The 17,463-nt window shown below is 44.7% G+C and overlaps 2 protein-coding genes across 2 annotated transcripts; one reads left to right on the plus strand and one right to left on the minus strand.

Annotated features, from left to right (window-relative positions):
• Positions 1-1,180: 1,180 nt before the first annotated feature.
• On the plus strand, positions 1,181-3,600 carry LOC120656901 (phosphoribulokinase, chloroplastic-like). Its single transcript, XM_039935128.1, has 5 exons — positions 1,181-1,872; positions 2,141-2,225; positions 2,333-2,417; positions 2,697-2,941; positions 3,094-3,600. The coding sequence occupies exons 1-5, from the start codon at positions 1,331-1,333 to the stop codon at positions 3,343-3,345; spliced, it is 1,209 nt and encodes a 402-aa protein (XP_039791062.1). The 5' UTR covers positions 1,181-1,330; the 3' UTR covers positions 3,346-3,600.
• Positions 3,601-4,163: 563 nt separating this feature from the next.
• On the minus strand, positions 4,164-5,600 carry LOC120656902. Its single transcript, XM_039935129.1, has one exon. The coding sequence runs from the start codon at positions 5,483-5,485 to the stop codon at positions 4,319-4,321; it is 1,167 nt and encodes a 388-aa protein (XP_039791063.1). The 5' UTR covers positions 5,486-5,600; the 3' UTR covers positions 4,164-4,318.
• Positions 5,601-17,463: the final 11,863 nt, after the last annotated feature.

Consider the following 17,463-nt stretch of genomic DNA (forward strand, 5'->3'; position numbering starts at 1 on the left):
TGTTGGTACCTTACAGCAAGAGCCATGGTTGACTTGTTGGAACCCAAGACAGCAGCCATTCTGGCCTCCTGGGATCTCATTTATGTGTTCTGTGACGTTGAACGAAACTCCCAGTCTTTCTTGGAGATTCAGCTTCTGCCAAACAGCATAGGGTCGTGCTTCTCAATGTTTCCGACTGTACTTATTTGTTAACACCACCAAGGAGTCTGCCAGTCAGGTGAGACTCCCTCCGTAAAATTCTGGTTCTCGCATTTTATGCCAGCAGCATGGATGCAACTATTGCCACAGGGTCAGCATAGCTGTCCACTGCCGAGACACAATTATGCAACCTTTTTGTTCTTGAGGATTTTCTGTGACGCATTGGCAGTGTAGTAGCGAATATTGCTTGGGCTCATGAATCCAGATGAATGCATTTCCCTCGATGAAGACAGCACATATGTTTCTGATTGGCGTATTCGGAAAGAGAGAGGGAAATCCCTCACAATCACAGGTCCTGGTCCTGGACTTGGACATGAGGCGATGTGGATGCTGACTAGTTCTGGCTGTCGAGTGACGGTGACGCGGCTGCTTACCTGCGTTCTGAGACCAAGAACGTACACTGGTGCACAGCATGGTACCGGTGGGGATCATCATCAGCAGCCTCCCGAAGCCCTCCCAGTCCCAGGTCCATCTCCAGCCACCCATCATTCCCTCATCGGCAGCCAGCCATCCTTGCGCCGTCACGTGGCAGAACCATATCTAAAATCATGGAACCACAACCAAGCTTTTGCTCGTGCGCCCCCTGGCCTGATCATCAAGTCAGGAATCTCACAACTCAGGAATCAGCAATCAGCAACGACAAAACAAGCCCAAGTATTCCTTCTCCAAGGCACAAAATCCAAGACATGTATGAAAATCTCAAATACGTAGTATCTTAGCAGCTTTTGCAGACGAGCAATAAAAGGAATAATTTTAGACATATAAAGAACATTCTAAAACCAGCTGTGGCATGTTAAGAACATCACCGGGAATACTGGCCACTAAAAAACATTTTAACTATTCTGAAGAAACTTCAGCATTCGGAGGAAGAATACTGACAAAATACACTGGTTAAGACTGAAAGGGAGAACTCATTTTCAGCTCAGTATAAGCTGCCCTTGATATTATATAAAAAAAAAAGAGTGAAAAATAGGGACATCACATCACATGATCGCCACCCTCTTTTCCTTCTTATGTTCTTCTAGCTCCACATCCAGCATCCCATTTTCCCTCTTCTCTTCAAGTCCCACCCATAAGGCTTGGAGGGAAGAAGAGAGAGCTTAGCAGCCCAGAACCAAAGCCGGCAAGCAAAATGGCGATCTGCAGCACGCACACCACCACCTCCCTGCACTCCCCATGCACAGTCTCAAACACAGGCTTCAGGCAGAAGCAAGTCATCTTCTTCACCAGCAACAGGAGAAGTGGCAGAAGGCATGGAGGGGCAAGAACCTTTCAGGTTTCATGCTCCGTGGAGAAGCCAGTGGTGATTGGCCTGGCGGCAGACTCAGGATGCGGGAAGAGTACCTTCATGCGCCGTCTCACCAGTGTGTTTGGTGGTGCTGCAGAGCCACCCAAGGGTGGTAACCCGGACTCCAACACCCTCATCAGTGACACCACGACGGTGATATGCCTTGATGACTACCATTCCTTGGACAGAACCGGGAGAAAGGAGAAGGGTGTTACCGCCCTCGACCCAAGGGCGAACAACTTTGATCTCATGTATGAGCAGGTGAAGGCGATGAAAGAAGGCCAGACAATTGAGAAGCCGATCTACAACCATGTCACTGGCCTCCTCGACCCACCGGAGGTTATCACACCCCCAAAGATTTTTGTCATTGAGGGCTTGCACCCAATGTAAGCTCACATTCTATGCCTATGCTCCACATGTGCTACTACTCTGTCTCATTCTCTCATGCTATATGGTGTTTGTTCTTTTATTTCTTCATTGTATTCAGGTAAATGGCTACGATAAGCTTTTCCCTAGACAAATTTTAATTCTCTGGCGCCTTGAAGAGTTAAAAGAACAAGTCAAAGTAACAAGATTTTTTTATAAGCCATAACAACAAGCAGAATTATTTTCTATTTATAATATATAATTACCACTTTTATATGTTTCAACCAGGTTTGATGAGCGTGTGAGAGACCTCCTAGATTTCAGTATCTACTTGGACATCAGTGATGAGGTTAAGTTTGCATGGAAAATTCAGGTCAGCTGAACAGCAATAATTATAGATTTTTTTTCTTGTTCCTCATGAGTCATTAAAGGATTGTATGCTGTTTTCTATCCTCTAAAATATCACCGGTACTTTGGCAGCGGGACATGGCAGAGCGCGGGCACAGCCTTGAAAGCATCCAGGCTAGTATCGAAGCTAGGAAACCAGATTTTGATGCCTTCATTGGTATAGCATTCTCCCAACTATGTTATTTTTAATTGAGGTCGCTAACTATGTTGATATGATAAGATCAGCCTAAGTTATTTATGAACAAGCAAAGATTATACAATAAAATGCCACTACAACTAATGAAACTCAAACTCAACAAATGAAGACATACTTCATGTACAGATTTTCCCCTTTTTTAATACAAAATTGCTGTGGCGAACTCCCCCACAGTTTTCCTTCAAAAAAAGAAAAAACAAATGAAGACATACTAAGCGCGCTTACCATTCGGTGTGACAGATCCGCAGAAGCAATATGCTGATGCTGTGATTGAAGTTCTGCCGACACAGTTGATTCCCGATGACAATGAAGGAAAGGTGCTACGTGTTAAATTGATCATGAAAGAAGGCGTGAAGCACTTCAACCCAGTTTACCTCTTCGATGAAGGATCAAGTATCAACTGGGTGCCTTGCGGAAGAAAGCTCACATGCTCTTACCCTGGCATCAAATTTGCCTATGGCCCAGACAGTTACTTCGGCCACGAGGTAATTCATCCCTGATTATTTATCCTCTTCAGTCCCTCAGGAAAAAGTTAGTTCTGTGGTCAAGAATTTGCTTGGCTGACCAACTATAACTGTTAATCAGTCTCTAACTGACCCGAAGTTTTAAAGAGTTAGCATTTGATTGATGTATTCAGGTATCAGTGTTGGAGATGGATGGGCAATTCGACAGACTAGATGAGCTCATCTATGTGGAGAGCCATCTAAGCAACCTCTCAACTAAATTCTACGGAGAAGTGACACAGCAAATGCTAAAGCATGCAGATTTCCCAGGAAGCAACAACGGAACAGGTCTCTTCCAGACCATTGTTGGACTGAAGATTAGAGATCTCTATGAGCAGATAGTTGCTGAGAGGGCTGGTGTACCAGCTGAAGCAGCGAAAGTTTAATGATCTACACATTCAGATTTCCTACACCTCTTCAAACTCAATGAGAATGAGAATCCTCGAAATTCTTGTAATTAGTTCGGATATATCACGACTAGGAGGTAGAAATGTCATTGCAGTACTCAGGAAAACATGCAATGGAATTTCTAGAAATACCTCGCCATGGGGGTGCTCTTACATCTCTTCTTCACATGTTCAAATGTATATCTTCTTCCATGCTTTTATGCAGAAAGAAATACAGCTGCCTGCTACTATCAAGTGTAGGTGTGCTTCTAGTGTCGGTTATTTATCTGACCAGGACCCAATGTTCATGCAAGAACAGTCAAGAGGGATCGAGATAGAACATCTATTTTGATGAATTACATAGAGTAAATTTATAAGTGGCCCAATAAGGAGCATGGTGTTCTGGCCAACACATCCTATTTGTAAATCAGCATAACGATGGATACCAACCATGGATCATTAGTGACAAAAGGCTTAAAACTTATGGAGTTACCCTCCATACAGAGGTCATACAGAACACAATATGTTTCAGATAAAGGACTAAAGCACCTCGAGTTCGGTGAAGAGGAGTCAAACAAGTGTGGCTAATTGTTTTTATTTCAAACAACAAAAGTATAGGTGATCTTTTCTCCTAAATGGAAAACCATAAGAGAACTTTAGAACAAATTAAATGTGAAAGAAAAATGTTCCAAAAGAACAGGAGAGCAAAATCACATATAGGCACACAAATAACTTAATAGCATGTCTAATACTGTTTTAGTGTTTCAGTATGTTGTTATAATATAGCTTTGCTATTAGTAGTGTTTTAAGTCAGTAAATGTTGGATCATAGCAACAAACTGCTACATTGCTCATTATTGCAGTATCACAAATCACATACCATATAAGCAAACATCTACAGCAATCGAAACAGCGGCTGAACATCGCTCTTCTGCTGTTCTACATCTGATGCAAGCATTGACACACACATATAATCAAAAGAAGAGCTGTGGATAAACCCATATGTTTGACGGCCACGGATGCCGATCCATCATCGCTCTTCTGCTAAATAGTTCATTGTTGGCATTATCGAGAGACGCCTCCCACCCTGGTGGAAATGATCTCCAGGGACACCCAGGAGCCACAACATAAACTCGATTCTCCTCCACGCCACAGCTTCTCACACCTATGCACGCAGCAGCACTCTTGCTGGCACAGTCCACAAACAAGCTGTACGCACCAATGTTCTCCACTTCCTCCCATCTCATCTGTGTCATGTCAAGCCCGTAAACGGCCACCTTCGTTACTCCCCTTGTATTCTGAAACAAGGAGGGCGATTTTGGCTCCAGCATGAAGAGCACCAGCAGTAGCCGATCCCCGGCGGCGACCAGACGGGGCCCAAAGTGCCACCGATCGAACGTGGTGGCGTCTGGGAGGCCGGCGGCGGGAAGCATCTGGACTGTCTGGCCCTGGCCTTGAGGGCTGGTGCAGAGGCGGAACTCGAGCAGCTGCGCGCGGTCGGTCAAGCCAAGGAAGCGGCCGCGGAATTCGAGGACGCCCGTGACGAAGGAGGCGGAGCGGGGGAGGGTGTGCTTGGTCCAGTGGGGACTGGAGGAGCTGGGATTGGGGTTTGGGTTGGGGAAGGGGAGGGAGAAGAAGGCGTGCTTTGAGTGGAAGACGAGGAGGTGGGTCGGCGAGAGGGCGGCGTGGTGGCATGCGAAGCGAGGGGACGGGAGCGTGATCTCCCGGCGCTCGGCGCCGGTGAAAGCGTCGATGATGATGATGCGGGCGGACGGGCCGCGGGGGCGGAGGAGGAGGTGGCCGCGAGAGGCTGACAGGAGGACCGCGCCCTCCGCGCGGAGATCGGTGCGATAGGCGAGCGGCTGCGCGAGGACGAGCTTGTAGAAGGCGGAGACGACGCTGGATCTGGGGTTGAGGAGGAGCGGGGGCAGGCCGGGGCGGAGGAGGTCGGCGGCGCAGGCGCGGAGGAGGAGGCGCCAGGGGCGGCAGACGGCCGCGAAGGCGTAGATGGAGCGGAGGCAGGGGAGGAGGCGCCGCAGCACCTCCGAGAGCGGCAGCTCCGGCAGGCCGCCCCAGTCGCGGAACTCCGGCATCGCGGGCACGGCGGCGGCGGCGGGCGGGCGTGCCTCCGGCGGTTTCATTTCATCGTGGCATCGCGTCGCGGGGGAGTGTAAAAAGGATCTGGCCGCCGGGGATGACGCTGCCGATGGTCTCCACGAGCCGGGTTTGGTGCAGCCCGCGGTCGTCACTGCCCACCACGACCACGCACAGCACAGCACAGCACGAGAACGTCTCCGGTGCTCCCGCACCCATAGGTACTCCCATGCTCCCACAAAAAAATGCAGAGGAAAAGTGCACGGTAAATTCAACCAAAAATATATGTGGATAGATGATTCAATTCTCTACATTGTTGCAAAATTTCAGATCCAATGAATATTCGTGCACGGAGCAAGGAACAAGACAAAATCAGCATGTAAACGGGTCCGTTTTTACTGTTTATCGTGCCCGCTAACAACATGCTGATTTTTTCTTTTTTGTTACTCTTTACACAAAAGTTCGTTGGATTTGGAATTTTGCAACAATGTAGAACCTGTAATCATGTATCCACACATATTTTTTGTTGAATTTACCAAGAACTTTTTCTTTGTATTTTTTTAATGGGAGCATGGGAGCACCTCGTGGGCTGGGAGCACTGGAGACATCCCCAGCACAGCACAACCGCCGCGCGCGGGCCACGACTTGGTGCAGGGCCAAACTGGCCACTCCGTCCGAGGCCTTTTTTTCATTTTTATATTTAAAAAAAAACAAAATTTCAAAAATATATATCGAATTGGGAAATTTTCAAAAATGGGTGTCTGTTGCCCGTGGGCGACAGGGTGTCTGGGCGACAGGACCTAAATATAAAAAAAATTTACATTTAGGTCCTGGCGCCCAGGGCATATTAAACAGTGAATTTGTAAAATCGATATAAAATTGTAGAAAAAACTGAAAAATACAAACTCAACTGTTCTGGATTCTATGAAATAATATCTACAACTTTTGTTACATAAAGTTTTTCATTTGATCAATGTATCTAAATCAAGAAAAATAGTTTTTGTACCTAAAAAATCTGAAATAATTCATTTGGTCTAGTTGTGCTTATCTAAAATTTACCAAACTTTTTTATAGCTCTTAGGAAATAAAATAATGGTACTTTAAAAGTTATGGATTCTAATACTCAGTATAGCAGCATGGATAAATAACCCATTTAAATTAGACATATTGCAAGATCTAATTTAAAAACTTATTCTAGAAATATTTTCTGGTCCTACCAATTTTTTACAAGCCTATGCTCACCATATGCAACACTCTGGCCAAATATGACATACATCCAAAAGATGGATCTTGAGATTTAAATAAAAATGCATTAAACTGGTATTTAAAATAGAGCAAGATACATTGATCAAATGAAAAACTTTATGTAACAAAAGTTGTAGATATTGTTTCATAGAATCCATAACAGTTGAGTTTGTATTTTTTTGATTTTTCTACGATTTTATATCGATTTTACAAATTCACTGTTTAATGCGCCCTGAGCGCCAGGACCTAAATGTAAATTTTTTTACATTTAGGTCCTGTCGCCCACTGGATGGGCGACAGGGTGACCATTAGGGGGCCATTAGGGGGGCGACAGGCACCCATTTTTAAAAATTTCCCTATTTGACATATATTTTTGAAATTTTGTATTGTTTTAAATATAAAAATGAAAAAAAAAAACCCGTCCGAGGTCACGTTTTGGGCCGTGAGGCTGGCCGCGGTTGTCTATATATACATGGGCCGGGATCGTTCCATGATAATACTACTTGGGTTGGGTTCACCTGCGAAAGCCCAGCCCGATGAACTTTTGGGTTGACTCCTGCTCCCGGCCCGCCTAGTCAACGATTTTTAAGGATCGGGTGCTCACTTCGAGAAGCTGAAATCGAGGGGGGAAGATGCCTGTCAGTGGAAGCAAAGGTGATCCGCACTGTCCTGTTGCTAGCTAACCCGGCTACCTTACCTCATTAGTAAAATCAAGTGCGTGCTTCACATGTACTCACACGCCTCCCAAGCCTGGATTTGTCTCGTCACAAGGCACTTGGATCCACGCGTCGTCGTATTAATCAGGAGTTCCGCACACACCGAAAATTCCAAGGACCGACGGACAGGGACAGATCGATCGATCCATCGGTCCGAGTCTTTGCGCATGCCGCGTACGCGCGAGACTTCATGGGTAGTTTTGATAACTTTATTTTTCAAGTACCTGTTTTTTTAATTAGCTACACGTATTGAGAATTGGCGTCGCAATTAAGTTGATTGATCGAGCAATGTCACGGAAGCAACACGCAGCTAGCATGACAACCCGTGCACTCAGTCAGGTGTGAACTGGGCATCGACGCGTGGACAGGATAGGTGATGTGCCCCACTCGTTAGTTTTATTTTATACTCCCTACCTACTAGCAAGGGATAATCTAAATATTCAGTATGTATAATATGTGATGCTTAGCTAGCTAGCTAGCTAGACAGTTATCCTTGACACTAATTAAACTACTACAGTACGATTGCCTATATATGCTGGCCACCTCTAGTAGCTTACTAATCCAAAATATTGCGTATTAATTGCTAGATCTGATGATGGTAAAATTAAACATACGTGAATCAAGGGAGGTGATACATGTTCCTATAAACTGCTCGTCACAAGTAAAGTTTAGAGGTTATCTTAAGTCAAACATTTGAAAGTAAATTTTGGTTGCATATTGTTTTCTATGTGTTTCAAGCATACTTGAGAAAATGATACGAGCAGATTTGCTTTGAAATAATGTAGTTTCATAAAGACATACTTTAATGTACCTTATTACATATATTTGTAATAAAAATATACTAGTCAAAATCGCGTTTCCTTCCGTGTTAGTGTCCAGAACATCACTTATCGGGGATGACTAGAGGTAGTACTCCCGGACGGGATTTACATAAATTGCTAAAAGTCAGTAATAAGAGTACTTAGAGCATCTTCAATAGTCTCCCTTTTTTCAATATTATGTCAATATGAAAAGATATACTCCAGCAGTTCCCAAAACCTCTCCTTTTCTCCAATAATTATTGGGTTGTCCTAAATTTCTAATATTTCACCCCCCAACTCCTCTCAAATTAAATTAAGAAACAAATTCTACTCTCCCCAAAATGTTGGTTGTATTAGGATAAGATTATTGGGGAACTGTAAAACATCTTCCCTAATAATATGTGAAAGTGGTATTGGAATATCACAATACTATCTTATTGGGAGATGTTTATTGGGGAACTGCGAGATGATTTTAGGATCTATTTGTTTGGGAAAATGCATGCTAATGTTTGATGAAAAGCTAACCCAGAGAATCTAGAAAAACAGGGTGTATTTTGGATTTTGGTGTTTGGATGAAATGAGATGTATAGCTCAAAACATCATTTCTCGTCGTAAGCCAGCAAAAGCTCTTCCAGTTTCCAAACTAGTTTGTCACTAAATAGAGGTGCGGGTTTTGCTTTTAAAGGCAATTTTAAAAGCTGCTTATTTGTTTCACCTTGCTTCCGAGAAGCAAAAGCCAAAAGCTGGCTAAAACAACAAACATGCATGCCTTATTTACAACTGCAAGCACACATACATGCCCGTAGCAATTGTTTTAAGTAATATATACTCATATTTAATTGGAGCAATATAGACAAATTCATCCTTGGGGACAGCTCCAAAAATTGTATCAAAGCACGTCAGATATATTCTCAGTTTGTTTCTTTTTTTAACGAAGTGTCATGGTCAGCTAAGCCATCAGGTACGTCGACATGCAAAGGGGTGTCTTTATATTTACTTATGATGCACAATTATTTACAGTAGAAAAGACACCAAACGATGTCTTGATGAAAATAACTAATTTGTGATTACGGAAGCATATTTGGACTGATCTGTAACTAATATAAGATAATCGCTGGCTTAATTTGATATTGCTTTGTGAGGATAAGCATGCACAGGTCCAGTGTGCACAAACAGAAATAGCCTTTCGCATTCACATAGATTTGATTTTAATTTGTTCCCAATAAACATTGATGCCAATGAAAAAACATGGTAGCGAGATGCTCACGCACACTGTTTTCTCAAGACATTCATTGGTCTCATCCTTCTCCAAGGAAATAAAATATCAAGGTGGGAATGAATGCATGTGAACAACTGAACATGTTTTTTTTTCTCAATTGGATCGTTTGAAGGGTGTCATATCATCACATGGCATCATGAGCATTTGGAAGTCCACATTATGTTGATAACCATGCATGACGACATCGCTTAAGTAATCGCAGTTACATAAATCAATTACACATGGGTACGTATACATATAGTATGTGTGGACGACACTAAGATCGATCTGTGTATAATCAATGCACCAGCAAAGCGCTCGATAAGCTTCAGAATTGAGTAATCATCAGTACTAGTGAAACCGTAAAGCTCACTTTACTGTTCCTATGCCGGGATGCCTGCAGAGGAAGAAGTATCGCACATGCAAAGAACAGATCGACACGGTGCTTGCTTGATTATAACTAAACAGTCAGTGTCAGCTACTGATAATAATACATGTTTACAAGTACCGTTTATTAATTAGCATCTGCATGTTGCATTATAGTATGCAAGCTATGCCTAAGTGGCACATGCATGGTAGCATGCTTCTTATTCCCTCTTGCTGCTTCTAGGCCCCCATGTCGTTCAACTGTGCGCGCGCGCATGCCTGTTCCACGATCAGAGTCAGAGAGAATCCCAGTGGTGACTGATGAAAGCGAGCGAGGGGGAGAGAGGGCAAAAAGGCTAGGGCTTCTTGGCTCCTAATCAACACACAGCTAGTAGCCACAGTGAGATATCCGTGTGATGCTAGATTTCGAAGCACATGCCTGAACGTGCAGGCTAGCTGTGGGCGTTGCTGGGCACAGAAAAAAAATTCAGAAATATAACGAATCGTGTGATGCTGAAAAGATGCAAACACCATGGACGCAAGTGGCGTGTTTCTTTAACGGTCTTGGAACAATTCAGCCGGCTGTCGTCATGTGGCCATCCTTAATGAGTTTGTCTTGTCCGGTTTATTTTATGGCCACACAGGGCAACCAAATTAACCGCACAGGCCGGGGCTCCAGCTAGCAGCTCGACGTACGTACACTGTAATTAACGAACTGCTGCTCCACATTAACTACCGGTTCACGTAGTTAGAGATCGATGTTCGTTGTTTACTCCTGTCACTGTCAGTGATGGGGAAAAATAAACTGCCAGCTCGAAAACATGTTGCATTGGTTCGATCCGGCCTGCAGCAGGGAAGAGAGACTCGCACATTTCAGTACCGTCGGTCACAGCAAGTCAAGCAGCAAGTAGTGTGACCGAGTATTCAGAAATCAGAATCTTTCCTGGAGAGAGGAATGCGAGGAAGATACATATTCTGAAAAGGTTAAACATGTATGTATAGCTAGCTAGGCTGTCAGAAAACAATTTTTCAGAAGCATCGATCGCCGCGCACGAACACCAAAAGATACGGCCGGGCGTACGCGGACGCGCGCGCTCGTGCGGTTAAATGACCAGAGAATCTTTGCATGCATACTGGCCACCTTGACTCGGTCTCAAGAGGACTCTAGTGTCTAGTTGTACATGTGAGTACATGCGTGGGCGGGCCTGGAGAATATACGTATACTAGCTAGAGCATACCGCACGCACAGTGCACGCTGCTAGGCTGGAGCAGTCAAACTGCTGCTGATGAGATAGTAATCACTTCTGCGTGCACGAAGACTAGCTAGCTAGGTTTTACCCGACAGACATATATGTTTGGTCTGAAATTTACCTAGACATACTTCTTCATCAGTTCCTCGATGCTGATTGAGAGCTAATAATATAATAGTGAAATAAATATTATTTTCCTTTTTTCTCAGTTCTCTTCTCTCCTCTCCCATAAATGCAACAAGTATGCAACACTAACTAGTAATTAGGAAGATTTGGACCTCGGGTGAACTATAAAATTGACAAACCCAGTTTGATCGATGGTAGACTTTTACTCTGCTATGTTCATTCGTATCAGCCAGCCAGCAGTACTTTTCTCTCATAACAAATCAGCACTAGCCACCGACCACCACCGAACTAGCAGTATTTTTTTTCTCATAACAAATTAGCACCAGCCACTAGCCACAGCCAATTGAACAGAGCGGCCTAGGCGCTTGGCATTCCGCAAGAAAGCATCACACATCATTTGCACTGGAGGTAAAATGAACAACCTCCATTGCCCCCGGCCCCTTGGGCAGCTTTAGGGTACCGAGTCCTGACCAACGTAATATGGACTGACACCGCTCGTGATGCTGCTGTGTGCAAGCAGCTAGCTACACTGTAGAAATAGCCAAGATCATCGCATGCCTGGAGCTCCGGACCATGGACTGCCTGCAGAGGTCATTAAGCGCTGTTCGATCAAGCTGCTGCACTTTTACATGCAAGAGCATCGCCGCCTTCGCTTCGATCGGCAGTAGTATTGCATTTTTTATGAGCGGGCACCCGAGCCGAGAGGCGCAGGTCTGACGTGAGGAAGACGAAGGCAGGCACGTTAGCCTGGCTGGGCGGGGCTCCGCATTTAATATCACGGAAAGAGATAACATCGATCGAGATTATAGCTTATTTTATCTGTGCTAATTAAGCATATACTATCATCTTTTGCGCCGCAGAGTCGACGCCTTCAAACATGGCGTCCGCATTCCTATTGATCCAGCCAGACCCTTCAGCTTGTTGTTGATCAAAGTGCTGAAAGGAATACGATGGCCTGGAATGAATCATGCGGTAACACTAATCAGAGACTAAATTAAAGTTGAGGGTTTTAGTCCTGGTTGCTACAATTCAGAGGGTATGTGACCATAAAAGAATTTTACGCTCCGCAGGATTTAAACACGAGACCTCTTGCCTCACGCATAGTTTTTTTAACCATCACACCTATACATCACGTGTGACTTTACATGGGATGTTTTCCGTCTGAACTAACCCGTGGAGGATCCTTTAGTTTAGATTGGTACCACCAATCGGAACTAAATGTCCGGATTGGTGCTCCCAACCAGAACTAAAGGTTTAAATTTTTAGTTTCAGTTAGAGTCACCAACCTAGACTAAGAGCCCATCCAACTGTAGCAGGAATAAATATCAAATATCAAAGACCATTTCTATAATCTCGAAACAGTATCCCTGCTCAAAATAACATTTCATTGATCGGCGGCAGGCCATTGCACCTAAGGCCCGACTAAGCAACACGATTGTCACTCAAGATGGGAATGGGCCAACCCGGCCTTGGCCTTGGACCCAGCCCCATGGCCTCGAGGCCAATTCTAGGGGTCATGGGTCGACCATTTTCTCCTAGATGTTACGATTTTGATGGCTCATTGGGTATTATGGACCGACCCAAATATTTTTCTAATCCTAAACCATGAATACTATGAACACTTTTAGAAAAGATAAGATTCAAGATTAACATATATCACAATAATATGTTTGTTGGATTGATCTTTTTCCTAATAGACCCAACGGTCTATTAGGCCCCTAATCCGGGCCCTGATCGGGGGCGCCCAACCCTTAATGGTTGGTGGGCCCCCGCTGCACAGCGCTAAAATAAAAGGGGCGAAGGGGCCGGGGCACGCACAACGAGGTTGGTCGCGCCGCCAGCACCCTCACCCACATCCCTAGCCGATCTAGAGGAGCGCTGGAGCAGCGGGAAGCCTCACCGCCACCGCCATCGACGCTGATTCAACGGCGTCGTTGCCATCGCCCTCGACTTCGACGCTACGCTCACGACGCCACTGCACCGCTCGTCGCTGCCCTAGAGCAGATCATCATCAGCGAACCAGAGATGGCCGCCGGATCGAGTTCAAGCACTGGTGGTGATGGTCTCTCTCTACTCCCTCACTGTGTTCATTCTTTTATTGTTTATGCAATAGATCTAGGGACTTTTGCACTTGATGTAAAGAAAAGAAGAGAAATCCTACTCGATTCGTGCACTGTGTGATCCTAGATGTCTAACAATGGTATCAGTCGCCTACACACGTGTAGATCGAGGTCAGGAAAGATAGTTTCGAATGCGAATCGAAACAACAGTCAAAGAAAAGCAACTCGAATCAATAGAATCAAAGCAAGAACAGATCGAATCGATGGCAAATCGAACTCAATAGTCAAACCCTAACCCTAGAGATCACAGCGCGTGGGACCTACCTGGTCCGCGCGCCACTGCCGTTGCCGGTGCGTGTGACGCGCTTGCGCCGCCGCTCGCCAGACTTCGCGGCACAGTGGAGCCGCCTGCTCGCTGCTCCGGGACGCCGGGGTCGCGTGTGCGGGGCTCGAAAGCGTGGCTCCGTCCACGGCCGGCTCGACGGCGGCACACTCACCCTCAGGCGAGCGCACGCGCCGGCGAGCAGGCCGCGACGGCGCCGTCCCGCCCGCTCCGCCCGGCCACCATGGCCAGTGGCCGTCGCCGCTGCCGTGCGTGGAGAGAAGGGGGAGGAAAGAATGAACTAGGGTTTGGGCCGCGGCGACGGCGACGCGGTTTTGATCTGGCGAAAACCGCGGACGACCGTCCGATCGTGATCAACGGCCACGAGATCGTCTCGCCTCCTGGGCTGGTAGACGGCCCATTCGGGCGGGGGGAGGGGACGCCGCGGCGGGCCGATTCGGCGGCCCGGCCGTTGGCTGTCGGGCCTCGGGCCCAAGTAAAGGTGGCCGAGCAGGCCGCGGGCCGGTTTTGCTTCTGGGCCGCATGAACAGTGCCTCGTTTTATTGTTTTTTCTTTTTTCCAGAAGCAATTTCAATAGTTTTTTGAATGGTTTTGATTATAGTTTGATCTCTACTCAATTTTACACCAACGTGTTTATTGTTTAGAGATAAAAGTTTATAGTTTTGCTTCTGGAAATAGAAATTCCTACATGTTTCCGCTGCTAAGTTTATATAGTTGCTTTTATACTTTAATTCGAACCAACGAGACAATTAAAGTTTAAGAGCATGATTAAAAGGTTATTTTGAGGATTATGGTATTGTTAATTTTCTGACCAACGTTGTTAATTACAATACTGTAATTTCATAGTTTTTGTGCATTTATTTCTATTTCTGCCCAACGGTGATATAGATTTAATTGCATAAACAGTTGTATGTTCTATTTTGACCAACGTTGGAATTTTACATGCAATTATTGTTATTATGTTCTCACTATTTTTTGAAATTTTCAGCGGGGATGAACTTGATGGGATTCATCAGTCACATCCCGACTCTAAAAGGAGACAACTATGGCGAATGGATCAAGAAGGTTGATCTTGCTTTCGTCTGTGGAGAAGTGGATGAGATTATCACCACTCCAAAGCCCACTGAGCCACCGGCTCCAGTGAGAGGAGATTCTGACACTGATGCTGAGTGGCAGAAAAAGCAAAGGGACTATGCTCCCTTACAGATGGCTTATGATCTCGAAAAGACAAAGTGGAATAACGCCAACAAGAAATGTGTGGCAGTTATAAAGAACACAATTGATCCTAACATTTTGGGTTCAATTGGAAAGTGTGATTCAGCTGCTGAGTACCTTGCAAAGATAAAGAATCAGTTTACTGGTTCTTCAAAGACTTATGCTACACAGATCATAGAGCAGTTGATCACAAAGAGGTACTATGGCAATGCCGGTACAATAAGAGATCATATCATGGGGATGTGCGCTTTGAACTCCAAGCTCAAACCAATGGACTTGGATCTTAAAGAAGAGTTTATGGTGCACTTGGTATTCGCTTCTCTGCCAAAAGAGTTTGCAACATTCGTTGTAAACTATAACTCACAGCCAGAGAAGTGGAACATGGAAAAGGCAATTGCCATGTGTGCACAAGAGGAAGATAGACTCAAGAAACAAAATGGTGGGTCTGTCAATTTTGTGCATAATAACAAGAAAAGGCCTTTCCATGCTGCTTCTTCCCCAAAGCCCAAAGACAAAGCACCTATGCCACAGAAGTATCAGCAACAGCGTCAGCAACAGCGCACTCCAACACAAGATGAGTGTTTTCACTGCTTTGACAAGGGGCATCGTAAAGCAGATTGTCCCGCTTATTTAAAGATGATAATGGCAAAGAATGGTGAGAATGTAATTTCATTTGTTAATGAATCCCTGTATTTAAAGTTTTCTAAATCTACTTGGTGGATTGATTCTGGTGCAACTGTGCATGTTGCAAATTCTTTACAGGGATTCCGTTCGACAAGGACTACGCAAAGAAGCGAAAGACACATTAAAGTTGCGAACGGAGTACAAGCAGATGTTGAAGCTGTTGGCGATGTCTCCATCGAGCTAGTTAATGGTTTCATGCTTGTATTAAAAGATGTTTTATTTGTTCCTTCGCTTCAAAGAAACTTGATAAGTGTATCACGTTTAGACACAGATGGTTTTGGTTGTCATTTTGCGAATGGCAAATGTGAACTATGGTTTGATAATAATTGTATTGGTGATGCTGTCCTTTACAATGATCTTTATTTATTATCTATGCGTGATAAAGTGCATTCTGTATGTAATGTGAATGTGAATGAATCCTTGTCAGAGAAAGAAACAAAGAAAAGAAAGAGAACTCAAGATACTTCATCGAAATTATGGCACTGTCGTTTAGGCCATATTTCGAGGGGGAGAATTGAAAGATTAGTGAAGAGTGAAATTCTTCCACAGTTAGAGTTCTCTGATCTTGAACTATGCGTCGAATGCATTAAAGGAAAATTTGTAAAGCAAATTAAAAAGGGTGCCAAACGAAGTGCAGGAACGTTAGAAATAATTCACACTGATATATGTGGACCGTTTCCTGTGAAAAGTGTGGATGGCTATGATTCGTTCATAACATTCACAGACGATTACTCTCGCTATGGTTACATTTATCCAATTAAAGAAAGATCTGAAGCATTGGATAAATTTAAAATATTCAAAGCTGAGGTTGAAAATCAGCTTGACAAAAGAATTAAAATAGTAAGATCAGACCGTGGAGGGGAGTACTACGGTCGACATACCCTTTATGGACAAGTTCCTGGACCTTTTGCGAGGTTTTTACAGGAAAATGGTATAGTTGCCCAATACTCTACACCGGGGGAGCCTCAGCAAAATGGAGTAGCTGAGAGGCGCAACCGTACACTAATGGATATGGTGCGCAGTATGATGAGTTATTCCTCATTGCCATTGAGTCTGTGGATGGAGCCATTGAAAACCGCCATCCATATTCTCAACAGAGTGCCAAGCAAATCGGTGCCCAAAACGCCGTATGAGCTATGGACAGGAAGAGAACCCTCACTGACTCATCTACGGGTCTGGGGGAGCCCAGCTGAGGCTAAAGTGTTTAATCCAAATATTGGAAAACTGGATTCCAAAACTGTAAGCTGCCATTTTATAGGCTATCCTGAAAAGTCGAAAGGTTTTCGTTTCTACTGCCCAGACAGACATACAAAGTTTGTAGAAACGAGACATGCTGTTTTTCTAGAAAGTGAAATGATTAGGGGGAGCATGGTACCTAGAGAAATTGACCTTGAGGAGAAGCGGGTGTATGTGCCTACTCCTATGATTCAAGAGCCATTTTTCTCACTACCTGTTGATGCTGCACCAAAAGTTCCTGAAATAGTGACGTCAGTACCTTCTTCGGTTGTTGCTGCGCCAACTATTACAGTTATTACGGTGTCAACACCTGTCGCAACTCCACCCATACCAACAGTGAGCGAAGGTTTGGAACCTGTCATCCAGGAACCGCCTGAACCCGCGGTTGGATATGAGGAGGAGGTGCTACAACCCCTTATGGAAAATGTGCCAGAAGTTGAGGCACAAAATGTGCCACAAGTAGTGGCCCTTAGAAGGTCACAAAGAGAAAGAAGGTCGGCTATTTCTAGCGACTATGAAGTTTATAATACAGAAGAGGTTCATATGGAGGGTGATCCCGCTTCATATGAAGAAGCCATGAGAAGTATTCACTCATCCAAATGGCTGGAAGCTATGAAAGATGAGATGAAATCAATGAGTTCCAATGGTGTTTGGGACTTAGAGGAAATTCCTAAAGGAGCCAAAACAGTAGGCTGTAAATGGGTTTACAAGATAAAACATGACTCC

Source organism: Panicum virgatum, chromosome 1N (genome assembly GCF_016808335.1).
Source record: "Panicum virgatum strain AP13 chromosome 1N, P.virgatum_v5, whole genome shotgun sequence".
NCBI classification, from domain to species: Eukaryota; Viridiplantae; Streptophyta; class Magnoliopsida; order Poales; family Poaceae; genus Panicum; species Panicum virgatum.

Excerpts from the sequence above, each read along its gene's own strand:
- LOC120656901 (XM_039935128.1), top strand. The coding sequence starts at position 1,331 with ATGGCGATCTGCAGCACGCACACCACCACCTCCCTGCACTCCCCATGC. Across the intron at positions 1,873-2,140 it reads ATTGAGGGCTTGCACCCAAT|GTTTGATGAGCGTGTGAGAG; the intron begins GTAAGCTCACAT and ends TGTTTCAACCAG. Across the intron at positions 2,942-3,093 it reads ACAGTTACTTCGGCCACGAG|GTATCAGTGTTGGAGATGGA; the intron begins GTAATTCATCCC and ends TGATGTATTCAG.
- LOC120656902 (XM_039935129.1), bottom strand. The coding sequence starts at position 5,485 with ATGAAACCGCCGGAGGCACGCCCGCCCGCCGCCGCCGCCGTGCCCGCG.